Raw genomic sequence first — 27258 nt, 5'->3', positions numbered from 1 at the left:
AATAAGAATCAACCTGATTCTTATTGGCTGCTGCTGGACATCCACAGTGGTCAAGAGTCCACGATTGATGCTTTGACCACCCCTGGAAGGCTCAGGGGAGAGAAATGAGATGGAATGGAAACAATGAAAATCTTAAAATAAATAAATAAATAAAAAAGCACTTTTGTCAACTTTAGGCAATAGGCCAGGCCTGGAGAATATTATTCTAATGGCATGGCCTTAATGTAGGAGCCAGCAAAGGTATAAGAAAAGTATTGCAAGCAAAATCTACCTCTTTGCTTCATCAATCATTAGAATTGGTTCTGTGTTAATAGAGATTAAAGACCTTTTGAAGGCTGATGTACTATCATTGCACTTCTAAAAGGAATTTCCTGCTATAGCAACCTTCAGGTATATGCAGTAATTGTACAACTTTTTGTAAAGAACCTAGAAATTAAGTTGACTGCTCAAGGTTGGGAACTAGTGCAGAGGGAGCTGCTTTAGTTTGCAGCACATTTTTTTTTTTTTTATAGTCTTCATAATGAGATGTATTGGAGTAGATGTACATCAATGTACGCAACAGTTTGTTGTCAAACTAAAACAATAAAAGTAACCTGTTTAATTCAATTAGGTGAAATGATTGCCTTAAAGAATTGTAGACTAGAACTGACCAGTTTAACTAGCTGATTATTGTATTGTTTTATATTTGACTCTAGTTTCTTGGGCTTTCAAATTTGTTAATTTAATAATTTGTGTTTATATTTAATGCAATTCCTGGTAATGGCCATAAGTTGCCAGCGTTTGAACTGCTTTAGTACCTCGCGTTCACTTTCATGGAAGATTTTCTTTGCAGCCCATTGTCTAGAATCGCCCCCTTAGTCCTTACATGAAACTTGTTTGTCCTAAGCACGGTTTAATTTTTTTTTCTGTCCATGTCACAACTAGGGAAGCAAATCTCTGATCCCGGGATCTCAGATGTTTTAGTGTCCCAAAAATACCCGGGAGTATAATCGTTAAATCCTGGGTATTATGGGATTCAAAACACACTGTGGATTGGGCCGGGTTCAGTGGGATAATTATCTTCTTGGTTCCAAACACGTTATCCGGTTCTCACAGGCTCTCCGAGCTGCCAGTAGAATAGATGGAGTCCCATGATGCAGTTGCTCTTAGCCACTGATAGGCTGGGAATATACTGTGCGGTGACAATCACTGGGCACCGCGCTCCAAGCCAATCAGTGACTGAGAGCAGCTGCATCACAGAACCCAGCTCTTCTACTGCAGCTACTCCTAGGAGAGGAGCGGACCGCACACCCGCCGACTAGAGAAGCCCTTTCTGACCATAGCTTTGTGTCTAAGGTAAGTAAAAGGGGACTGGTGAGGAGGGAGCGGGATGCCAGGTGGGGGGGAGGATGATATCTTTGTACAATTCAATCTCGGGGTTAAGATTCTTTTAGTCCCGAATCCTAGGATTACAAAAATGGGACGGGATTGGCTTCCATAGTCACAACCATACTATCTGAGAGATTCTGTGTAACTAAAACTGCTTCTATTTGTGTGTTAAAAAAAAAAGTGTAACTTATTTTTAAAGGAAATGTCTATTATCAGTCATGTAACTTTGGCAGGTGTGTAACTTCATGTTTTTTTGCAGGAGTTTGTCACTATACGTGTACAGGACCCGAAGTTGCAGAATGAGGGATCATGGACATCCTATGTGGATTATAAAATATTCCTTCATGTAAGTCCACCTTGTGTAATATTATAATCCTGAAGCAGGAGATAAGGGGCCTGATTCAGACCCGCTCGCGACGGCCAGCTCCGTCGTGCGCATGCGCGAGACCCGCATAGCAACGGCCAGCCGTCGCTATGGGTCTCGCACCAAAGGGGGCGTGCTGTCGATGGTGAGTGACAGCACGCCCCCTTTGGTGGGCGTGCCGTGGGCGTGGCTGCCCAGATGGCGGCGTTCCCATGGCGTTCCCGTCTTGGTCCGGCCCCACTGACATCACTAGTGATGTCAGTGGGAGTGCTTTTGGCTCTGATAGAGCCAAAAGCACTCCTGGGCTTGCGGCAGCGAGACCCTACCGCAGGGTCTCATCGCAAGCCCGATGGTCTTGACCATCGCGACCATCTTTTTGGCTGCTCGTATAAGCTGTGGATTGTCACCCACAGCTATGTGAGCGGCCAGGAGGCCGCTCCAATTTTAGGTAGGAGGGCACTGATTCAGAGCGAGCGCTCTGGTCAGAGCGTCCGGCTCTGAATCAGGCCCAAAGGACATAAGGCACATCCAGATTCAGCAAATGAATATATATCAGTTGGGCATACATCAATAAAAAATATAGGTGGGAGATATTAATGGAATAACTTTAGATTGTTGACCAAGATATTGAATATTTTTAAATACAGGCACTTTTTTTTTTTATATATACGGATCCACTTAAATTTGTAATTCTGTTGGTTTACGGCGGGGGTGGGGAACCTCTTTTTCTGCTGAGGGCCATTTTGATTTATAAAATATCCTCGGGCTGGTGCAGGCCACGACCCCTCCATGTGATGTCACATGGGGGCGGGGCCACAATCTCCATGCCCAGAGCATCCTCAGGATGCTTCGGGGAGGTGTAAGGCCAACGGTGTGACCATCTGAAGCTTCCTAAGGATGCTCCAGGCGGCACTGCTGCATAGATTCTGGCTGCAGGGTGCCATTCTAAGCAAAAGAGGGAAGCTGGGAAAAAGATTCTGCACCAGAGAGAAAATATTTATATAGACATAGATATAACTATAGATGTGATTACCAACTGTAAATGATAATAGCTCGGAGTAACCTCCTTTTATAATTAAAGTGGTTGGTGGTGCTCCCAATAGTCATAAATTCCAAACAAGAAAAAAGTTCCCTGCACAGGCAGGCCAAGTTGACTATTTTTTTGGGGCACTATTACATAAATACAGTGAATGAATAGGTTAATATGATATGATGAATTAGTATTAAAACATCAATTTTAATAGTATTCTCATTAAAATATTAGTGCTGTAAAGCACTGAATTACAAAACAAGACGTTAAACAAAGACACTACACATACAATAATGTAAAATTGAAAATTCCTGTCTGAAGAAATCCAATAAAATTCTTATAGCAGGAGAAAATATGGGTGAAAATATTAATTGGTAATAATCATCTCTTACATGTAGAGATGAGAATTGCTGGCAGGTACAGACAGTAATTGATCATTAATTAGAGATGCAATAGTTGCAATAAACGGTCTAATTTCCACTTGCAGAGAAAAAAAGGCAACAAAATATATTGTGTTCACATATATATATTGTCATACAGTTTACTCCATTACATACCAAGGAAATAAACCATGTTTAGATTGTATTAGTGCATGAAATTCATTGCATCACAGGTCACCAATTCACCATTATTCAATGTTGTTGAGATATCTAAAATATCCAAGTATCTAATATATTGTTAACAAATGAAGTGATATGTGAAGCATAGGATAAATCACACCAATTGTTCAGTATAAATCCAGGAAATTAACCCTGGTATTTATCTGTTAGAATACACAATTCATTGCATCACAGGTCACCAAGTGACCGCTTACTCATATGTTGTTAAAGTACTTGAATCAACCGTGTACCTGAAGAGTAGTTTAACATTAAATGGTTACATGAAGTGTCGAATAATATAAGGCTGAAAAATATAAAGTAGGGCACATGAAGTATCTCTCCACTTCTGCTTTCACACAGAAAACGCAGGCCGAGTGATGAGAGAGTGGCGAGTTCAGTGTCTATAGAAACAACAGTATGGTGGTCTCTGTTATGGATCTGTCGGTTGTTAGGTGCGCTCTGTTACCAGTGGCATTGCAGAACCCAAATGCGCCCCAAATCAGTCAAACCACCACCAGAGAGGATAGAGAGGTACCTGTCCGGTCATTTGGTGTCTGCAAGCAGGAAGTTGTCTGCACCGTGCTGTATTCAGCCGTCCGGTCAGCTGAGTAGAGGTTTCTGTGTCCACACCCGGTAATTGAGTATAGAGTGTGCAGCGTCTGTAGTGTGTCGCACAGTAGCGATCACGTGATGACGGTCAGCTGATCGGGCCCTTGATGACACGTGTTTCGCCCGGAGGCTTACTCACAAAGAAGATTGCCCAGTAATCAGCTAGCTCCATGTGTCAGTATTTACATGCCAATCGGAAACCAATCATTATGATTGAAGGGTCCTGAAGCCAGTGATCTGCTAGCCCTGAAACGGCCAATCAATCTAATGCAGAAATGATTGACAGATGTTGCAGCCAATCCTGGTTAGGCTGTTTGTTATGCTTAGCTCAGTAAATAAAAAGTTACGTTTATCTTTCTACTTCAGGGTCCATAGGGTATCCACAGGATACCTTGGGGTATAGGTGTGACGTCAGTCGCAGGGCACCAAAGAGTTAAGCTTTCAGCCTCCCAGGATGCACTAGGTCCCCCTCCTATACCCCGGCCCCGGGCCAAGGCACCTCAGTTTAGTTTGGTGCCCGGCCGGAGTCGGGTGCACCTGTTGGAGTGGGGGCTAGAAGAGCCCCTGAAGCTTTTTCTTCATGCAGCTGTGGCTGCACATCTGGATGAACAGCATGGACAGTCAGTCCTGACGTCCATGCTGTCTTCCCTACACCCCGCCGGTACCAGAACGCCGGTACTGATCCGGGGATGCTGGTGGGCGTCTGGGGTCACAGCTAGCGGTGACCCCAGATGCTCCGGACCATGGCCGGATTCAAGGGGGACAGAGGTAAGCAGCGGGGTCCCGCGGTGGGTCCCCGCTGATCACATGGTCCTAAGTCCCCAGGCAGGGGGCTCCCTGGGGACTGGCTGCAGCGTGGAGCCAGGCGACCAACCTGCGCTTCCACTACCCCCTGGGACAGCGGACCGTAGCAGAGCGGTAGCGCTGCGGCGTCCCAGGGGTTAAATGCATGCCAGGGGAGCGCGCCTTCCCTGTCTCACAGCCGGCGCCTCCCCCGCTGCACACAGCCCTCTCTGCACTGTGCTGACTGGTCCTGTGTCAGCGCTCCTCCCCCAGGCCAGCTTCTCTCTGCTCCTCGGCGGCCATCTTCTCTGCAACGCATGGTGAACGCTGCTGGAAGTCTGGAAGGAAGCATCGTGGTCTGGGTCCCCCCGCATACCTCTCCTCCGCTGTGGCTCAGGTCTGTGTATGCAGCGCTGTGTCCTACCAGGCCCTGTGTCTGTGTAGTTGAGTGATCAGCGCTGTTAGTGCAGGAATTGTTATTTCTCTGCATTGTATGTGACTGTGCTAGCGCTGCCTGTAACTTTTCTTCTCTAAACTGTCAGCTTTATTACTGTCCCTGTTCTTTCTGCTAAAGCCCTTGCGGTGCGGTGCTGCAGGGTGGTCTCTCGCCTATTTAATACTTAATTGGTGAGAGAGGTCACATACATGGTGCCATCATGTCTGAAAGTGATTTTCCCCTCCGGCTACAGTGTACCACGTGCAAAGTACCGTTAGCGGAGGGGGAGGGTAGCGCGGAGGGCCTTTGCCGGCAGTGTTTGTCCATGGCGCGGCCTATTACGGTTACAGCACCGGTACAGGAGCCGCCCTGGGCTTGTTTCGCTCAGGCGTTAACAGCTTTAGTGGGCCAGTTAGCTCCGCAGCCCGCGTTTACTCCGATGGGTTTGTCCCAGCAGTCTGTGGTGTCGTCACCCATGCAGGGGTTCCCACGACAATTGGTGGTACCCCACAGTCTCCCTATTTCCCCGCTCCCGGGTTCTCAGGAGCCAGCGTGGGTTAACTCCCTGACGAGTTCTGTACAGCACTTGTCGGATGTGTTGCAAGGGGAGTCTGTGATGCGGCCTCATAAAAGGCCGGTGGCGTCTCTGTCCGCTCCTTATGAGGATGACGAAGGGACGTCTGATGATGGGGAGATTCTGGATCCTTACGATCAGGAACCTCTCCATACTAAGGACGCTGATGCTAAGTCCAAAGTATATATTCCTGGACTTATTCGGGCGGTCCGCACAGCCTTGGTGATTGAGGACGAAGTTCCCCCAGCGGCTAAATCTAAGTATGCCTTTTTCAAAGATGTGAAGGGCGATGCCACAGTCTTTCCTCTTTCGGGTCAGTTGGTGGACCATTTAGAGGAGGCGTGGAAACAACCTGGCAAAAGATACCAGCCGCAGAGACGCCTGGCGGTGGCTTATCCGTTCGCGGATAATTATTTTGCTAAGTGGGAATCCCCTCCACAGGTGGATTCTCACGTGACCCGTCTTGTCCGTAGTGCCACATTGCCGATGCCATCCATGTCCTCCCTTAAGGATGCTACGGACCGCAAGGTGGAAATCTGCCTGAAGTCCGCTTATTCCCTTGCAGGGGGGGCAGCACGGCCGGCTATGGCCATTTGCTGGGTTGCCAGAGCGATGGAACGCTGGGCGGATTCATTAGAGGCTTCTTTTGAATCCGACTGTCCGGCCGAACAGGCGGAGTTGATTGGCAATCTCCGTGATTCGGCCACCTACATCAACGAGGCGGCTCTAGACATTAGTACTCTGGTGTCTAGAATTTCTTCAGCAGCGGTAGCTGCTCGTCGCACCTTGTGGCTGCGATCCTGGAAGGCGGACGCAGATCCAAGAAAGGTCTGGAAGCGTTGCCGTTTACCGGAGAAGTTCTCTTCGGTCCGGATCTGGATAAGATTGTGGCCACGCTGGCGGCAGCCAAATCTGCTTGTCTCCCGTCGGCCGCTGCTCCTTCTGGTTCTGGACCATCGTCCTTTCGGTCATCTAGGGCCCAGGGCAGGCCCAAACCACAGTCGTTTCCTCGACAGGCTGGCCCTAAGAAATCGGTCAAGCCCCGGAAACAGGCATGGAGTACCAGACGTCCGGCCCCCAAGCCAGATGACAAGCCTGCGGCCTGACGGTCCGGGTCTCCCCTTGGGGGATCCCAGGGTGGGAGGCCGCCTGCTGCAGTTCTCCCGGTGTTGGTCGTTCACTACGACAGACACTTGGGTTCTGGAGGTGGTCTCTCACGGGTACGCCCTCTCCTTCCGGCACAGACCCCCGGCTCGATTCTTCACCACGGGTCTACCATCAGACCGGAACAAGGCTACGGAGCTGCGGAAGGTATTGCACACTATGCTCCAGGCTGGAGTTATAGTGCCTGTTCCATTCTCCCAGAGGGGCCAGGGTTTCTATTCAAATCTATTTTTGGTACAGAAACCCAATGGGTCATATCGTCCGATTCTCAACCTCAAAGCACTCAACAAGTCTTTGCGGGTCCCGAAGTTTCGGATGGAGACCCTACGGTCCATCATTCTGGCGCTGGAACCTGGGGACTACATGGTGTCATTGGACATACAGGACGCTTACCTGCATGTCCCTATTCTTTTGCGCCATCAACAGTTCCTCAGGTTTGCAATCCGCAGCGACCACTTCCAGTTTCGGGCGTTACCTTTTGGCCTGGCGACAGCACCACGTGTCTTCACCAAGGTGATGGCGGTCATGGAGGCTTCTCTGCGGCTGCAGGGAGTCCGCATGTTGCCGTATTTGGACGACCTGTTATTAGTGGCGGGATCTCCAGAGCTCCTGTTCCGCCACTTAGACCTGACCATTGCCCTGCTGCAACGGCACGGCTGGCTAATCAACTGGCAGAAGTCCACTCTAATCCCATCTCGGAGGATTCTGCATCTTGGAGCCTTATTGGACTCGGGACAGCAAAAGATCTTCGTGACGGAGGAAAAGATCTCTGCTTTGCAGTCAAGGGTGCGCAGTTGTCTGCACAGCCGCCAGGTGTCTCTACACTCGGCGATGAGGTTACTGGGCTCCATGGTGTCGGTGTTCGACATGGTGGAATATGCCCAGTTTCACTCCAGACCTCCTGCAGCACCTGATCCTGTCAAAGTGGAACGGGCTGCCTCAGTCTCTGAAGTCCCAGACGATTGTGTTCACCCCGGAGGTTCGCCTGTCCCTTGCTTGGTGGTTACAGACGACCCACCTCAGCGAGGGACGTCCGTTCTGGATTCCAAATTGGGTCCTGTTGACTACGGACGCCAGTCTTCGGGGCTGGGGAGCAGTTTCGGGTCCACATCTGTTCCAGGGCAGGTGGACTCCGACAGAAGCGGAGCTTCCAATCAATATCTTGGAACTCCGTGCGGTCTTCAATGCTCTCCAGCAGGCACATCGGTTTCTCCAGGGTCACCCGGTACAGGTCCAGTCGGACAATGCTACCACCGTGGCCTACATAAACAGGCAAGGAGGAACCCGAAGCCGGGCGGCTCTCGTAGAGGTGTCTCGGATCCTGGTTTGGGCGGAGGGCAATCTTCCGGCCATATCAGCGGTCTTCATCCCGGGAGTGCTCAATTGGGAGGCGGACTTTCTAAGTCGTCAGGACGTTCATCCGGGGGAATGGTCCCTGCACTCGGACGTTTTTCAACTACTGGTGGACAGATGGGGTCTTCCAGAGATCGACTTCATGGCGTCCCGGCACAACAACAAGTTGCAGGTGTACGGGTCTCGCACAAGAGACGAAGGGGCGTCTCTGGTGGATGCTCTGTCCGTCCGGTGGACGTTCCGGTTCGCATACCTGTTCCCTCCGGTCTCCCTTCTTCCACGGGTAATCCGGAAATTCAAACAGGAAGGAGGGACGCTCCTGTTGATAGCTCCCGCGTGGCCCAGACGGCACTGGTTCTCAGACCTTCAGGGTCTGTCCGTGGACAGTCCTCTGCGGTTGCCGCTACGACTGGACCTCTTGTCTCAGGGTCCTTGTCGTCACCCGGACCTGACTCGGCTGTCTTTGACGGCGTGGCTGTTGAGACGGCCATGCTGAGGTCCCGGGGGTTTTCCAGCTCTGTGGTGCGTACCATGTTGCGAGCTCGGAAACCGTCTTCCGCGAGGATATACCATCGCATGTGGCATACGTTCTTTCAGTGGTGTCGACCGAGAGGTTATGCACCGCGGGAGTTTCGTCTGTCTCGGATTCTCGCCTTCCTGCAAGCGGGACTAGATCATGGGCTTCGCCTTGCTTCTTTGAAGGTACAGGTTTCGGCCCTGTCTGTCTGGTTTCACCGTAGGATTGCTACAATCCCGGATGTGCGCACCTTTCTGCAAGGTGTTGTCCGCATTCAGCCGCCCTTTGTTCCACCTGTGGCGCCTTGGGATTTGGCTGTGGTCCTGAGGGCTCTCCAAGGACCGCCGTTTGAACCACTGGGCTCAGTGGATCTTAAATGGCTAACAGCTAAGACTGTTTTCCTTCTGGCTATTGCTTCGGCCAGACGTGTTTCTGAGTTAGGGGCTCTTTCTTGTAGACCCCCTTTCTTGGTTTTTCATGGGAACAGGGCAGTGCTCCGCACTCGGCCCGAGTTTCTTCCCAAAGTTGTTTCCCAGTTTCATGTTAACGAGGAAATCGTTGTTCCGGCCTTTAACTCACCGGGTCTTTCCGTGGGTGAGGCCTCTTTGGATGTTGTGCGGGCCTTAAGGACTTATGTTGACCGCACTTCTTCGTTTAGGAAGTCGGACGCTTTGTTTGTCCTCTATGGCTTCCGTAAAAAGGGTTGGCCTGCTTCAAAGCAAACTTTGGCAGCCTGGATCCGTATGGCTATTTCTGAAGCTTATCTTCATGAAGGCCTGCCGGTTCCTCCTTCTGTGAAGGCTCATTCCACTAGGTCTGTGGGTCCTTTGTGGGCAGCTCGACGTGGTGCCTCTGCAGTCCAGATCTGCAAGGCTGCTACGTGGTCCTCTGTCCATACCTTCGTGAGGTATTACAGGTTTGACACCTTCGCCTCTCAGGATGCTTCCTTCGGGCGGCGGATTCTCCTTTCAGCACAGGAGCGTCCCCACCCTTAAAGGATACTGCTTTGGGACATCCCCAAGGTATCCTGTGGATACCCTATGGACCCTGAAGTAGAACATATGAGATATGGTAAGAACTTACCCTTGTTATCTCTATTTCTACGAAGTCCATAGGGTTCCACAGGACTCCCGCCCTGTCGCACCTGTGCTGCAGATGGGCTTTGCTCTGGTCACCGGTTTTCCGTCTCCCTCTGGTGAGAATGTGATTCTTGTATGTGTCCAGATCTTTGTTCTCTCTCTTCCTTCTCCTCCTCCGGCCTATGGCTTGGTAACTAACTGAGGTGCCTTGGCTCGGGGGCGGGGTATAGGAGGGGGGACCCAGTGCATCCTGGGAGGCTGAAAGCTTAACTCTTTGGTGCCCTGCGACTGACGTCACACCTATACCCCAAGGTATCCTGTGGAACCCTATGGACTTCGTAGAAATAGAGATAACAAGGGTAAGTTCTTACCATATCTCATATTATTTGTTGTACAGTGTTATTAATCATAGACCCAGGAAAATGATCAAGCATTTAAAAATGACTGTTACAAAAAAGGTGAAAATTACAAAAAAAAGGGAAATTTGTAAATGCATACATCACCCTATAATGATGCCAGTGAAGTGACCTTTTATCTCTATATAGGTATTAACCACATTAGTTGTGTTAAGTGATATGGGCCTATATATTGGCCATAATAGGTGATTGAGTATTGAAACTTAACTATAAATTATGAATTAATAACGTGTGGTGCATCTTTATTAGTGGAAAAGTAAAGTACATATCTAGTGTCGAATGAAATATAATAAAATAAAAATGATTAAATAAATTAATATAAATAAATGTGAAAATAAAAATGTGAAAAATAATAATAAAAACCCTCTATAAATTCACAGTACAATGAGCATAATTAGAAATTAGTCTAGGTGTTTTCAAAGAAACACTGCAGTTGATATATTCATTCATGCCATGGGGTGCAGTGCTGTTCAACCTGAAGGTCCAATAACTCTTTTTTTCAGAAGTTCCTTTATGTCTCCTCCTTTAATTCCTAAATTAACAGTTTCCAAACCATAAACTTTCATATCCTTATATGAGTCATTGTGCTTCTGGTGAAAATGCTGGGCTACAGTAGTCAGTTGTTTCATCCTCTGACTGTCTTGCTGTGCATTTCTGATTCTGCCCATGTGTTCTAATATTCTTGGTTTCATTATACGTGTAGTCATTCCTACGTACCTCATCTTACAGGGACATTCAATGCAGTAGACCACGTTCTTGGTACGACAGTTAATATAATTTTTCAAAGGTGTTTCATTGCCATATTTGTCCTCTATTTTGTTTTTGTTGTGGATATGACTACAAATTTTACATGAACCACATGGGTACGTTCCAATAGTTGTTAATTTTCTAGGAGGGTGTTTGGTGTAATGGCTCCTCACCAACTTATCCCTCAAATTTGGAGATCTCCTCCAGCTCATGGAAACATTTTGATCTAATTTCAAAGCAAGATCCGGATCTGATAAATAAGTTATGCCGATGTTTCTGAATCCTTTGCTTGATATCCCTCCAGTTATTACAGAAATTCCCCACAAATCTGATGTTATTAGTTCTCTTGGGAGTCTTCTTCTCAAAAATTAGTGAATCCCTTTTGATTTGAGAGACACTATTGGACGCTCTTGTTATTTTTCTACTGTATCCATGTTCTTTCAGTTGGTCTATTAATTCCAGACTTTGGGTCTTAAATGTGGTGTCATCAGAGCAATTTCTCCAAAGTCTTAAGAACTCCCCATTGGGGATATTGTCCAGAGTTGGGGGAAAATGAAAGCTTGAATAATGCAACAGGCTATTAGTTGCTGTATCTTTCCTTTTAAAGCTCTGACCAGATCGTCATTATCCTCTCTGTATATTTTTAAGTCCAGGAATGAAATGGCCGTATGGCTTGCTTCATATGTGAATTTGAGATTTATATCATTCACATTGAGGTCACTCATGAAGTCTTCAAATTGTTTCATGGTGCCATCCCATATCAACAGTATATCGTAGCCAAGAGGTGATGTGTTGCGTATGGTGTTCATTGCTATCCCCAAAAATGATTTTGCGCTCCCACCACCCCAAAAAGAGATTGGCATACGTGGGGCACACACTGCCCCCATTGCAGTACCTCTTATCTGCAGAAAAAAACTGGTCATCAAAAGTAAAGTTTTTTAATATAGGACAAAATGCAAAAGTTTCAAAAGGAAGGTATGAAACTTATTAAATCCTACCATGTTGAGGTAGAATTTCACTGCCTCAATGCCTTGTTCATGCCCTATGCTAGTTTAGAGGGATTCTACGTCTATGCTGATTAGCAGATCATTCTCATTGAGATGAATATCATGGATTCTTCTTAATACATCTGTAGTGTCTTGCACATAAGATGGTAATCCTATCACATGTTGGCGAAGGTGAGTATCGATAAAGATGCTTGCTTTTTCCGTTATGCTTCCAATCCCCGACGTGATTGGTCTTCCCGGAGGTTTTTGTAAGTTCTTATGGACCATCGCGAGTAAACAGAAGGTCGGAACTTTCGGATTGTCTATAGTAAGAAATGCAAGTTCTTGTTTTGTGATTGTGCCCTCTTGGGCTGCTCTACTAATCATTTTGCCATAATACTCTTTATAATTTTCTAAAGGATTAAGGAGCAGTCTCATGTAACAGTTGGTATTGTTGAGTTGTTTATACGTTTTTTTTAAATGTACATGTCAAGAGGCCACAGAACGATGTTACCGCCCTTGTCTGACTGTTTTATAATTATGTCAGATATGGCTCTAAGCTCATCAATCACTTTACTTCATCTTTTTTGAGATTCCCTTGATAAGTCTGATATTTCTGTTTTTTTTATATAGGTCATCCAATTCCTTGGATACCAAATTCATGAATACCTTTATTTCTGGGCAAGTGTTCTCCTGAGGCCAAAAGGTCGACTTATTCTTGCACAGATGTCTAGAAGTCTGAGACACTTCAGCTGATGTTCCAGGCATATCATCCAGATCCTCTAATATCTGGAGTATCTGTTGTTCCTGCCCTGTCCATTGCATTTCATCCTGGACATTGACAGGTTCGTGTTCTGGTGACTCAAATTTGGGGGTTGTCTATCCTCCCTTGTTGTCATATCTTTATTAGCATAACATTTCATAAGAAACAATTTACATCCGAAAATGTTAAGGTTTGTTTCCCATTGGAGTCTGTCAAATTTACTTAGTGGAGAAAAAGATAAACCTTTTTCCAAAACTGCTATCTGTGTTGTAGTCAGGATATGTTTGGAGAGATTGATAATCCTCAGAGGCGCAGTAGATGTCACTATTTTTTGTTGTAATTCATGCGTGTTTGATAACGCGCGGGTGAGGGAGAGTCCCATTTTCTGCTTCTGCCTCTTCTTCCCCCGCCTGATCTTCCTTTTATAGTAATGTCCTGAGGACCTCTTCTCTCCCCTAAAAAAGGAAACTGTTCCACAGTGTTGGATCCTGACAATAAGACTTCTCGATTTTGACAGGCAGAGAGCAAATTTCCCTTTGATTCAGAGTAATCAGTGTCTGAGGAACTGTAATTATCCCAATTTTGGGGGGTAATCGTGTTTTTTGGTCTTTTGGTCCACCTAAAGATATTGCCCGTCTGAAAATCTTTTTTGTCCCTGGAGAATTTCCCTTTTTTTCTTTCAATGATATTGGATTCATAAACCTTCAAGATCTTTTTTTATATTTTTCAAAGGCTTGTTGAAAATTTACACTTTGTTCCCAGGTTTCCAGTGTTTTATCAACAGTGGTGATCTCTCTTTCAAACTCCTCCAGTACAAGGTGGTTATGTCAAATGAGAATACTCATAAGTTTCTGAGAACATTTTAGCAAACTAGTTTCCCATTCTCCTTTCAGATTATCAGAAATTGGGTCAATAGTGGGAAAGACTTCCGTTCTTAGACCTCTTGGAACAATTTTCTGCTTGGAATAATTTTCTAGGCTAATCAGATTCCAATTAGTTCTTATCTGCTTTAATTGAATTTGTTTCAACTTTAGTAGATTATCCTCCCATGAGGAGTCTATAATTGATTCCTTTGGGTTAGTTGGAAAAATACTGTCCAAAACTGTTATTTTACGTTTATATAATAATTCACTTTTTAAATTAAAACTTGTAATTGTATATATGACGAGATCGAATTGAGGAGAATGAACTAAGCTAGCCAAAAAGTCTTTGCTGGACAAAATAAGTGTCCGTTAAGAAATGTTTTGTTGATGTAATATATTGAGAAAATAAGGAAAAGGAGGGAAGCTGGGAAAAAGATTCTGCACCAGAGTGAAAATATTTCTATAGACATAGATATAACTATAGATGTGATTACCAACTGTATATGATAGCTCGGAGTAACCTCCTTTTATAATTAAAGTGGTTGGTGGTGCTCCCAATAGTCATAAATTCCAAACAAGAAAAAAGTTCCCTGCACAGGCAGGCCAAGTTGACTATTCTATACTCCATTACTGGGTGTGGACACAGAAACCTCTCCTCAGCTGACCGGACGGCTGAATACAGCACGGTGCAGACAACTTCCTGCTTGCAGACACCATATGACCGGACAGGTACCTCTCTATCCTCTCTGGTGGTGGTTTGACTGATCTGGGGCGCATTTGGGTTCTGCAATGCCACTGGTAACAGAGCGCACCTAACAACCGACAGATCCATAACAGAGACCACCATACTGTTGTTTCTATAGACACTGATCTCGCCACTCTCTCATCACTCTGCCTGCGTTTTCTGTGTGAAAGCAGAAGTGGATAGATACTTCATGTGCCCTACTTTATATTTTTCAGCCTGATATTATTCGACACTTCATATAACCATTTAATGTTAAACTACTCTTCAGGTACACGGTTGATTCAAGTACTTTAACAACATATGAGTAAGTGGTGACCTGTGATGCAATGAATTGTGTATTCTAACAGATAAATACCAGGGTTAATTTCCTGGATTTATACTGAACAATTGGTGTGATTTATCCTATGCTTCACATATCACTTCATTTGTTGACTAGCGTTCCCGCTAGGCTGTTTTAGCGGGGCGCGGCGCCCTGCCCTCCTTCTGGAGGGCAAAAAGCACCCTGCCCTCACAGCCTGCGGGTGACGTCTTCACCAGCGGGACGCAGTGTGCCGCGGGCAGAGAAATATGCGGTGACCCGGTCACTGCCGGAGAATAGACGCCGGGCGCATGCGCCCGGCATCTATCCTCCCTGTCTGCAGCACTTGGGGGCTGCCCGGCGTGTCTGTAAGTGCCGGGCACGCCCCCAAGAGTGACGAAAAGGGGGCGCATCTTATAGACACGCCCTCTTTTCAATGGCCATGCCCTTTTCTAGCTTCGGCGCCCTGCCTGCCGCCGGAGCTAGAGTGAACACTGGTTGACAATATATTAGATACATGGATATTTTGGATATCTCAACAACATTGAATAATGGTGAATTGGTGACCTGTGATGCAATGAATTCCATGCACTAATACAATCTAAACATGGTTTATTTCCTTGGTATGTAATGGAGTAAACTGTATGACAATATATATGTGAACACAATATATTTTGTTGCCTTTTTTTCTATGCAAGTGGAAATTAGACCGTTTATTGCAACTATTGCATCTCTAATTAATGAACAATTACTGTCTGTACCTTCCAGCAATTCTCATCTCTACATGTAAGAGATGATTATTACCAATTACCGTATATACTCGAGTATAAGTCGACCCGAATATAAGCCGAGGTACCTACTTTTACCCAAAAAAACTGGGAAAACTTACTGACTCGAGTATAAGCCTAGTGTGGGAAATGGCAGCAGCTGGTTGTGCCCCCAGTAGTAATTCCCCCTGGTTGTGCCCCCAGTAGTAATTCCCCCTGGTTGTGCCCCCAGTAGTAATCCCTCCTGGTAGTGCCACCAGTGGTAATCCCCCCCCTTTCAGTGCCTCCAGTAGTAATCCCCCCCTGGTAGTACCCACAGTAGTAATCCCCCACTGGTAGTGCCCCCTGTAGTAATCCCCCACTGGTAGTGCCCCCTGTAGTAATCCCCCACTGGTAGTGCCCCCTGTAGTAATCCTCCCCTGGTAGTTCCCCCAGTGGTAATCCCCCCCCTTTTAGTGCCCCCTGTAGTAATCCCCCCCCCTGGTAGTGCCCCCTGTTGTAATCCCCCCCTTGTAGTTCCCCCAGTGGTAATGCCCCCTGTAGTAATCGCCCCCTGATAATGCCCCCTGTAGTCATCGCCCCCTGGTAGTGCCCCCTTTCAGCACATTTTTTGTGCTGAAAAACTCGGCTTATACTCGAGTATATACGGTAATATTTTCGCCCACATTTTCTCCTGCTATAAGAATTTTATTGGATTTCTTCAGACAGGAATTTTCAATTTTACATTATTGTATGTGTAGTGTCTTTGTTTAACGTCTTGTTTTGTAATTCAGTGCTTTACAGCACTAATATTTTAATGAGAATACTATTAAAATTGATGTTTTAATACTAATTCATCATATCATATTAACCTATTCATTCACTGTATTTATGTAACAGTGCCCCAAAAAAATAGTCAACTTGGCCTGCCTGTGCAGGGAACTTTTTTCTTGCCATTCTAGGCACTCTGCTAGCCAGATGAGGCTAGCAGAATAAAGCTCCGAGGCCTGAGGTTCCCCATCCCTGGTTTACGGGATGGACTTTGTTGGTTATATGTAGAAATTATGGTGTAATGAGGTAAGTAAGTAACTTGGGTGAGGTTAAAATGGAAGCAGGGAAGCATAAGGGGCAGTGAAATGGAGAGGAAAGGTGTGTACCTGAATACGGTCCTATGAACCATCTCTTGGTTAAAGATCTGGATCCACAGGTTTTGTTTTTTAAAAGTCCTTCTTGCAAATATTTAATGGAACATTAAAACCCAAAACGAACATTTTGAGACCTGGAACTTGAAGGTATTATACATTGTTCAGTGTCAAGCTAACACTATATATTGCAGCTCTGTTAAAAAAGTAATTATGTCTGTACTCCATTATAGGCACTTGCAACAACTCCCACATCTGTTAAAAAGTAGCCTTATGGGATGCGATTAAGGAATTAAATCCCGGGATTCCAGCGAGCTTTGGGTGCCCAAATTCACTAGGATTTGCGGCACCAAATCCCGTGTGTTAACGGGATTCTCGAGGTCCCTGTGACAACCACTCACAGTGACTGTCTACAGTCTCAGTGACCACATCAGTGAGCAGCACAGTTCCAGATGCAACCGCTGCTTGTGTGACTCATGCTGCCACTATCATTCATTTGAGGGTGTGGGGACGGACTTCAGCCTGTAGGAAGGAGTGAGTGATGTGCTTATTATATAAAGCACGCCACTTCCTCTTGCTGCGTCATCTTCACTGGCAAGCTACAGAGTGAGACGGTCACTGGAGTCTGCAGTAGACTGTAGTAGTAGGGAGAGGAGACAAACTGAGCGAGAGTTAGGGGCATATTTACTAAGGTGTGGGTTTTTAGAAGTGGAGATGTTGCCCATAGCAACCAATCAGATTCTACTTAACATTTATCTAATACCTTCTAGAAGATAATGGCTAGAATCTGGTTGCTATGGGCAACATCTCCAATTCTAAAAACTCACACCTTAGTAAATATGCCCCTTAAGGTGCGTATCCACTAGATTATATGCTCCATGAGCGATGTCGTCTAGTGTTAGCCCTGTAGTTAACATGGAGTCGGATGATTACATGGCCTCCTTGGACATACAAGATGCCTACTTACATGTGCCTATCCGGGAGGATCATCAGCAGTTCTTTCATTTCGTGATACAGAGGGACCATTTCTAATTTCGGCCCTTGTGGTCTCTGCATCTCGAGGTTTTCCAGATGCTGGTCCATCTGAACATCAACTTGGTGACCTCCCGGCACAATCACAAGCTTCCTTGCTATGGCTCATGCACCAGTGACTCATGGACCTTCCCACTCGTGTTCCTCTTTCCTCTGATTGCTCTCCTTGGTCCGGTCCTCTGAAAGTTAAAGCAGGAAGGCATCTCCACCATCCTCATTGCATCGGACTGGCCACAGAGGGTCTGGTATGCAGACCATTACATTCTGTCCATCATGCCCCCTGTGGCGCCTCTCTCTCTCCGGCCGGATGTTTTCTCCAGGGCCCTCTTCATCCCGACCACGCTCGTTTGGCTTTAACGAGGTGGCTATTGAAACCTCGATCGTAAAGGTGAAGGGTTTCTCTAATTCAGTTTCCGGACCATTATCTGTGCCAGGAAACCTTCATAAGTGAGGATCTATTATTGTGTCTGGTGGACATATTGAGTGGTGGTCTGTCCGCAAATGGGATCCTCTAGTGTTTCGCCTTTCCGAGACTTTGTCTTTCTTACAGGCATGCTTGGATTTGGGCCTTCGCCTTGCTTCCCTGAAGGCACAGGTGTTGGCCCCCTCTGTCTTATTTCAAAGCAAGATAGCTTGTCTTCCGGCTATTCAAACCTTCTTACAAGGGTTCCTTCACATTCAATCACCCTATGTTCCCCTGGTGACATTGTGAGACCTGACCTTAGTGTGCTAAAAAAATCCCCCTTTTGAACCTTTTTGGGTTCAGCTGATCTGCATTGGCTATTGCTTCAGCACGCAGTCTCGGACTTGTGTGCATTGCCCTACTGCGCGCCTTTCCTTGTTTTCCACCCTTACTGCGCAGTCCTCCATATCTGTTTGAACTTTCTCCCTATCAAAAAGAAAATGGTGGTCCCTTCCCTTTCAGCTTTGGATACTATGAACTCTGGTCACTCTGCTCACATTGGACGTGGTGTTTCCTTGGCGCACTATTGTTGACTGGACAAAGACCATTCGATAGTCAGACTTCCTGTTAGTCCTTTATGACTTCCACAAGTGTGGTTGGCCAGCTTTCAAACAAACTTTGGCCCACTGATTGCATCTTACCTTTTGTCAGGCCTATCTTTTGGCAAAGAAGCCGGTCCCGACCTCAGTGAAGGCTCATTCTACTAGGTCTGTGGGGGATTCTTGGGCGGCTCGCTGTGGTGCCTCTGCGGAGCAGCTCTGTAAGGTGGCCATGTGCTCCTCTGCCAATACTTGTATACAGTTTTTCAGCTTTGACACCTTTTGCCTCTGTCGATGCTACTTTGGGTCCTTCGAGCAGCACAGGAGCGTTCCCTCGCCTTATGCTTTGGGATATCCCAGTGTCTCCCATTGGATTAAATAAAAAAGGAATTTTTACCTGTAAAATCCTTTTTTCTGGTGCCCACCCACATGCCCCTGGCTGGCTCGGTGATTCACTGTTCCGAGACAGTTGTTTTTTGTGTGTGTGTGTGTGTGTGTGCGCGCCAGTCCTCTCGTCTGTTCCTGTTCCTTGGACTTTTTACAAATAACTAGCTTCCCGGGCTTTGGGTGGGGTATAGGGGAGGAGGAGCTTGTGGAGCTCTCAAAGAAGTTAACTCTTTGCTGCCAAAACTCATGCAGCTCCACCTATACACACACGGCCTGATTCAGAGACAGACGCTAATGCAGTTTTCACGCTGATCGAGCGATTGTTTGCCATTGCGTATGCACCACATTGTGCGTGCGCTGCGATCACACATGCACAGAGGAATCCATCTCTAAGTGAGAGACAGACTTGGGGTGGTAATGGGGAGTGGTCACAAAAACGCAGACGTGCCTGTCCGTTTAAACGCTGTTACATGGGCGTGCATAAGTTGGCCACTGCGATTGCATACGCAGCTCTGCGTGTCAGAAGAGCTCTCAAGGCTGCGGCAGGTCAGACCTGCCGCAAGGGTAAGATGGCCGCCGATGCACTTCGATGTTACCGATGTTTACGTAGGTATGCGTAGTCGCACGCATATGAGAAGGCAGTAGTGGGCGTCTTTATGCTAAGGTGATCTTTGCTAGCATTAGCATATTTTTGCAACTGCGTTGCAAAAGGAAACGCAGTTGTGATCGCATTAGCGTCCGTCTCTGAATCAGGCCCACAGTCCCAGTGTCCCTCTAGTTCTCAGAAAAAAGGATTTTACAGGTAAGACAAGAACTTTATTTTTCTGCTTCATTTGATGAATGGAACTCTACTGCTAATAAAGGATATATGTATATTATCTTACATGGCCAAAACAAATGCTGGAGTTTGGCTCTGGTCAAAGTTCACAGATCGATGTCTTGAAATTTTGAAAACACATTTCAATTAGTTTAATGTGACGCTTGAAAATTATATGGTCAGTCATCATAGATGGTCCGACTGTAATGGTACGAGTTGTAAAACTTGTAGCTGCTGAACACCATTTGTGTCGGCTAGTGCACGGCCTTCACCTTGTAGCATGTTGTTTTCTACAAAATGGGTTCTACTGAACATCTGCAATCTACAAAGCCCTCTTCATCCATAACAATTGCTGATCAGTACTCCTTTTGTATAGACGAAGATGATGATTCACCTCTGCCTATAATAGATGATGGTGATAAGTCTGTAGGTGATATCGCAGCTGAAGATATAGACATGGGCTTAACCATGCTTGGCATAGAGCTTGAATGCACTTTCTCTGTAGGGAATAAAATCCTATAGAAATTGGTGATGACATCCTGTACGCCCTCATTTTTCTTAGGTCGTTCTTTCAGCAATTGAAGAAAGACTCCAAATTTTTTTAGAATATTAAAGTTTGCATTACATAATCAGTCTAGTTAGCTAACTTCCAATTTCCAGTGTAGAGATTTGAGTTGTGTTACCATTTTTTTCTTGTGGGTTTTTTCCCCATTTTTTTTTTTTCTTAATCCCAGGATTTGCAAATAATTTTGGGACCGGAAATCCTAGATGTAATGCAGGACAGTTTCTACTTCAGGGTCCATAGGGTATCCACAGGATACCTTGGGGTATAGATGATGATGTCAGTCTTCAGGCATCACAGAGTTAAAGTTTTCAGCCTCCCAGGATGCATCTGGGTCCCTCTCCTATACCCCGCCCCCGGGCCAAGGCATCTGTTTCGTCGGTGCCTGGCCGGAGTCACTGTGCAGAGGGGGGCTATGAAGAGCCCCTGAAGTTTCTTTTAAAGGCAGCGCTGGCTGCACATCTGGGAGTACAGCATGGACAGTCAGTACTGACGTCCATGCCGTCTCCCCTACACCCCGCCGGTACTGATCCGGGGATGCTGGTAGACATCTGGGGTCACGGCTAGCGGTGCCCCCAGATGTCTTGGACCATGGCCGGATCCCAGGGGATAGCAGGTAAGTAGCGGGGTCCCGCGGTGGGTCCCCGCTGGTCACATTGTCCTGAGTCCCCAGGCAGGGGGCTCCCTGGGGACTGGCTGCAGCGTGGAGCCAGGCGACCAACCTGCGCTTCCACTACCCCCTGGGACAGCGGGCCGCTGCTGAGCGGCATGCGCTGCAGCGTCCCAGGGGTTAAATGCATGCCAGGGGAGCGCGCTTTCCCTGTCTCACAGCCGGTGCCTCCCCTGCTGCACACAGCCTCTCTGCTCTGTCTGATTGGCCATAGTGTGTCAGCGCTCCTCCCCCAGGCCGGCCTCCTTCATCCTCTGCTCCTCGGTGGCCATCTTTGAAGCATGGTGAACGCTACTGGAAGCCTGTGAGCGGTGGCATTGCGGTCTGGGTCCTCCAGCATACCTCTCCTCTGTTTGTCACAGGTCAGTGTATGCAGCGCTGAGTCCTACCAGCCTGAGGGTCTGAGTAGTTGAGAACCAGCACTAATAGTGCAGGGATTTGTTTCTTCTGCATTGTATGTGACTAATCTGCTAGCCTGCTGTCTGTACTTTCACTTTCTACTGTCAGCCTTATTACTGTCCCTGATCTTGCTCTGCTCAAAGCCCTTGCGGTGCGCGGTGTGCAGGGTGTTATTCACACTATACCAATACGTATAGGTGTGAGTGTCACATACTTACCATCATGTCTGAGACTGACTTTCCTTTCCAGCTCATGTGTACTAAATGTAAGGTACCAATAGCGGAGGGGGAGGGTAACGCGGATGGGTTATGTCCCCAGTGCCTGGCACTGTCACGGCCGATTATGGTCCCGGTACAGGAACCTCCCTGGGCTTGTTTCGCTAAGGCGCTTACAGCCCTTGTGGACCAGCTAGCTCCACCACCTGCGTTTACCCAGACGGGTTTGTCCCAGCAGTCAGTGGTGTCGTCACCCATGCGGGAGTTCCCGAGACAATTGATGGTACTCCACAGTCTCCCTGTCCCTTCCCAGGTTTCTCCGGAGCCTGCGTGGGTTAATACTCTAACTACATCGGTTCAGCATTTGTCCGATGTTTTACAGGGGGAGTCTGTGTTGCGGCCTCATAAACGGCCGGTGGCGTCTTTATCTGCTCCTTATGGGGATGACGATGAGACGTCAGATGATGGGGAGATTCTGGATCTATTTGACCAAGAACCTCTCCGTACCAAAGAGCCGGATGCTAAGTCCAAGGTGTATATCCCTGGTCTTATTCGGTCCGCTCGGCTTTAGTTATTGAGGATATTGATCCTTCGGTGGCCACATTCATATATGCCTTTTTAAGGATATTAAGGGTGAGGCTACGGTGTTCCCTCTTTCTGATCAATTAGTGGATCATTTAGAGGAGGCGTGGAAAAATCCAGGTAAACGGTTTCAGCCCCAGAGGCGCTTAGCCGTGGCTTATCCGTTTGCGGTCAATTATTTTTCTAAGTGGGAATCCCCTACGCAAGTGTCACACGCCTAGTCAAAAGTGCCACGTTGCTTATGCCTTCGATGTCATCCTTGAAGGATGTCACTGACCGCAAGGTGGAGATCTGCCTCAAATCCGTTTATTCCTTTGCAGGGAAGCATCCAGACCGGCTCTGGCCGTGTGTTGGGTAGCCAGAGCTATGGAGCGCTGGGCGGATAATTTGGAGGCGTCTTTGGACTGTTCGGCTGAATAGACCGAGTTGGTGGGCAATCTCCGAGACTCGGCCACTTACATTAATGAAGCGGCCTTAGATATTTGTATGCTCACCTCTAGGATCTCCTCTGCAGCCGTGGCTGCTCGTCGCACCTTATGGTTGCATTCTTGGAAAGCGGACGCGGATTCCAAAAAGGGATTAGCAGGTCTGGACAGGTACTATTTGGTCCAGATCTGGACAAAATAGTAGCTACGTTGGCAGCAGCAAAATCTGCATGTCTTACATCTGCTACGATTCCTTCTAGTGCTGGTGGGTCGTCCTTTTGGCCTCACAGGGCCCAAGGGAGGCCTAAAGTACAGTCCTTTCCATGGCAGGCTGGGACCAAGAAATTGTCAAAGCCCAAGAAACAGGTCTGGAGTACCAGACGTCCGGCTCCTAGGTCAGATAACAAACCTGCAGCCTGATGGTCCAGGCCTCCCTTTGGGGGACCCCAAAGTGGGGGCGCCTGCTTCAGTTCGCCCAGTGCTGGTCGAGGACTACGACAGACACTTGGGTTCAGGAGGTGGTCTCACGGGTATGCCCTCTCCTTTCGGCACAGACCTCCATCCCGGTTCTGTACCACAGGCCTTCCGCTAGACCGGAGCACAGCCTCGGAACTGCGGAAGGTTTTGCACACTATGCTCCAGGCTGGAGTTTCAGTGCATGTTCCAATTTCCCAGAGGGGCCTGGGTTTCTATTCCATTCTATTTTTGGGGAAGAAACTCAATGTGTCTTACTGTTCAATACTAAACCTAAAGGCCCTCAACAAGTCCTTGAGGGTGCCTCTGTTTCGGATGGAGACCCTGCGGTCCATTATTCTGGCACTGGAACCTGGGGACTACATGGTGTCATTGGACATCCAGGATGCTTACCTGCATGTCCCTATTTTTTTGCGCCATCAGCAGTTCCTCAGATTGGCATTCTGCAACGAACATTTCCAGTTCCGGGCACTGCCTTTTGGCCTGGTGACTGCTCCACGGGTATTCACCAAGGTCATGGCGGCTCTCCTGCGGACGCAGGGAGTCCGACTGTTGCTTTCTCTGGACGACCTCCTGTTGATAGTGGGGTCTCCAGAGCTTCTTTTACACCATCTGGATCTGACGATTGCGGTACTGCAACGTCACGGCTGGTTGACAAACTGGCAGAGGTCCACTCTCACCCTGTCTCAGAGGATCCTGCACCTCGGGGCCTTATTGGGCTCCAGGCAGCAGTGGATCTTTGTGACGGAGGAAAAGATCCTTGCTTTGTAGTTGAGGGTGCGCAGTTGTCTGCAGTGTCGTCGAGTGTCGATACACTCGGCAATGAGGTTATTGGGTTCAATGGTGTCGGTATTCAACATGGTGGAGTACGCCCAATTTCACTCCAGACCTCTACTGCTATTGATCCGGTCCAGATGGAATGGATTGCCTCAGTGTCTCAAGTCCCAGGCGATGGGGCTCACTCCGGAAGGGTCGCCCGTTCTGGGTGGCGAACTGGGTCCTGTTAACAACGGACGCCAGTCTCCGGGGCTGGGGAGCTGTCACGGGTCCACACTTGTTTCAGGACAGGTGGACTCGGGCGGAAGCGGAGCTTCCAATAAACATTTTGGAGCTCCATGCGGTGTCAAGAGCTCTCCAGCTGGCACAGCCGGTTCTCCAGGGTCACCCTGTGCAGGTCCCGTCGGACAACGCCACCACGTTGGCCTATTTAAACTAGCAAGGAGGAACCCAAAGTCGAGCAGCACTCGCAGAAGTCTTCCGTATTCTGGTCGGGGCGGAGCGCAATCTCCCAGCATTATCGGCAGTGTTCATCCCAGGAGTCCTCAACTGGGAAGCGGATTTTCTCAGCAGGCAGGACGTGCATTCGGGAGAGTGGTCTTTACACCAGGACGTCTTTCAGAGTCTGGTGGACAAGTGGGGTCTTTCAGAGATAGACCTCATGGCGTCCCGGCACAACAAGTTGCCGGTGTACGGGTCTCGAACAAGAGACGAAAAGGCGTGTCTGGTGTATGCCCTGTCCGTCCAGTAGACGTTCCAGTTTGCCTACCTTTTCCCTCCGTTTTCCCTTCTTCCGCGGGTAATACGGAAATTCAAATCAAGAAGGAGGCACGCTACTGTTGATAGCTCCCGAGTGGCCCGGACGGCACTGGTTCTCCGACCTCCAGAGTCTGTCAGTAGACTTTCCTCTGAGGTTACCATTATGACCGAATCTGCTGTCACAGGGTCCTTGTCTTCACCCGGACCTGACTTGGTGTGGCTGTTGAAACGGTCATGCTAAGGTCCAGAGGGTTTTTCTGGCTCCGTGGTGCAAACCATACTAAGAGCTCGTAAACCTTCCTCGGCAAGAATCTACCATCGTGTGTGGCATACTTTCTTCCGGTGGTGCAGACCTAGAGGGTATTCCCTTAGGGAGTTCCGCCTGTCTAGGGTGTTGGCTTTCCTACAGGCTGGACTGGATCATGCGCTTCGCCTGGCTTCTCTGAAAGTGCAGGTGTCTGCTCTGTCAGTCTGGTTTCATCGTAGGATTGCTGCGCTCTCTGATGTGCACACCTTTATGCGAGGTGTTCTTCGCATTCAGCCACCTTTTGTTCTGTGGTCCTGAGAGTTCTCCAGGGACTGCCGTTTGAACCACTGGACTCAGTGGACTTTAAATGGCTTACAGCTAAAACCATATTCCTTCTGGCCATTGCCTCGGCCAGAAGGGTTTCGGATTCAGGGGTTCTCTCTTGTAGACCCCCTTTTCTGATTTTTCATAGGAATAGGGTGATGTTTCGCTCTCGTCCGGGATTCCTTCCCGAAGTGGTATCCAGTTTTCACATCAATGAAGAAATTGTTGTGCCGGCTTTCAATTCACCTGGACTTTCAGTGGGTGACGCCACTTGGGATGTTGTGCGGGCATTGAGAATTTATGTTGACCGCACTTCTTCTTTTAGGAAGTCTGACGCCTTGTTTGTCCTCTATGGCTTCCGTAAAAAGGGTTGGCCTGCTTCAAAGTAGACTTTGGCAGGCTGGATTCGTATGGCAATTTCAGAAGCTTATCTTCATGAAGGTCTTCCAGTTCCCTCCTTGGTGAGGGCTCATTCCACTAGGTCTGTGGGTCCTTCGTGGGCAGCTAGACGTGGTGCCTCTGCAGTTCAGATCTGCAAGGCTGCTACGTAGTCTTCTGTCCATACCTTTGTGAGGTATTACGCTTTTGACACCTTTGCCTCTCAGGATGCTTCCTTCGGGCGGCGGATTCTCCTCCACAGGAGCGACCTCACCCTTGAAGGATACTGCTTTGGGACATCCCCAAGGTATCCTGTGGATACCCTATGGACCCTGAAGTAGAAAATATGAGATATGGTAAGAACTTACCCTTGTTATCTCTATTTCTACGAAGACCATAGAGTTCCACAGGACTCCCGCCCTGTCGCACCTGTACTGCAGATGGGCTTTATTCTGGTCACCGGTTTTTCCGTCTCCCTATGGTGAGAATGTGATTCTTGTGAGTGTCCAGATTTTTTCTTCTCTCTCTTTCTTCTCCTCCTCCGGCCTATGGCTTGTGACGTAACTGAGATGCCTTGGCCCGGGGGCGAGGTATAGGAGAGGGACCCAGATGCATCCTGGGAGGCTGAAAACTTTAACTCTGTGGTGCCTGAAGACTGACGTCATCACCTATACCCCAAGGTATCCTGTGGAACCCTATGGACTTCGTAGAAATAGAGATAACAAGCGTAAGTTCTTACCATATCTCATATTTTTCTGAGACTACAGTCCTTTGATTCTGCTGGCCCTGTTCACACTGCATTTCTGCATAGAATGTCACTGTACGTAACTGAGCAGGCAATCTACTGGCAGAGAAAGCGTGTGATTTACATACAAATATATTCATTACAGTATATTATATACTAATCCATTATGTTTCACCAGAGGACTTTGACACCCCTCCTGAAGAAGTCCTCTGGTGAAACGCAGTGGTGTCATGGCTTGGAATGAATTTCTCCTGTTTTCTGGAATTGTGCTGCTTCCATCCAAATCACTATCTGTGAGGTGATTGGATTGTACAGGCTACCATAGTCACACGCTGGGGTGCGTATATACAGTGACCCCATGATAATCACACCAATATTGTATATGAAAGAGGTCACTCACCAGGGTTTTTTCCAGACATTATTATTACTTATGTTTGATATAGCGAACGCACAGTAGATATGCTACTGGTAACTATAATTCAATGATGCACTTTTATCTCTTTTCAGCCTACTGTGGGGAGACTTCTAAACTAATTAGTCTATAAGAGATGTTATCTGCAAATTGTATATCAATAGGTGTGTGTGTGTGTGTATAATATGTATGTGTGTGGAGAGATAGATATACAGTCAGGTCCATAAATATTGGGACATTGACAGAATTTTCAGATTTTGCCCTCTATTCACCACCACAATGGCTTTGAAATGAAACAAACAAGATGTGCTTTAACTGCAGACTTTCAGATTTAATTTGAGGGTAATTACATCCAAATCGGGTGAACGGTGTAGGAATTACAACAGTTTCAATATGTGCCTCCCACTTTTTAAGGGGCCAAAAGTAATGGGACTATCAACTCAAAAGCTATTTCATGGACAGGTGTGGG

General features: G+C 47.5%; 1 protein-coding gene across 3 annotated transcripts in view; it reads left to right on the top strand.

Annotated features, from left to right (window-relative positions):
• SNX11 (sorting nexin 11) overlaps positions 1 to 27258 on the top strand; it is a 51444-nt gene that overhangs the window by 2479 nt on the left and 21707 nt on the right. For all 3 annotated transcript variants that reach the window (XM_088474568.1, XM_088474567.1, XM_088474566.1), the window contains exon 3: positions 1628 to 1714. In XM_088474568.1, coding sequence (XP_088330694.1) covers positions 1628 to 1714 — 87 coding nt within the window. The remainder of the gene's footprint in view (positions 1 to 1627; positions 1715 to 27258) is intronic.

This window comes from Taudactylus pleione, unplaced genomic scaffold (genome assembly GCF_031769625.1).
Source record: "Taudactylus pleione unplaced genomic scaffold, aTauple2 ptg000155l, whole genome shotgun sequence".
NCBI classification, from domain to species: Eukaryota; Metazoa; Chordata; class Amphibia; order Anura; family Myobatrachidae; genus Taudactylus; species Taudactylus pleione.
The sequence above is the reverse complement of the archived record's forward strand: the minus strand, read 5'-3'. Positions and strand labels throughout refer to the sequence as shown.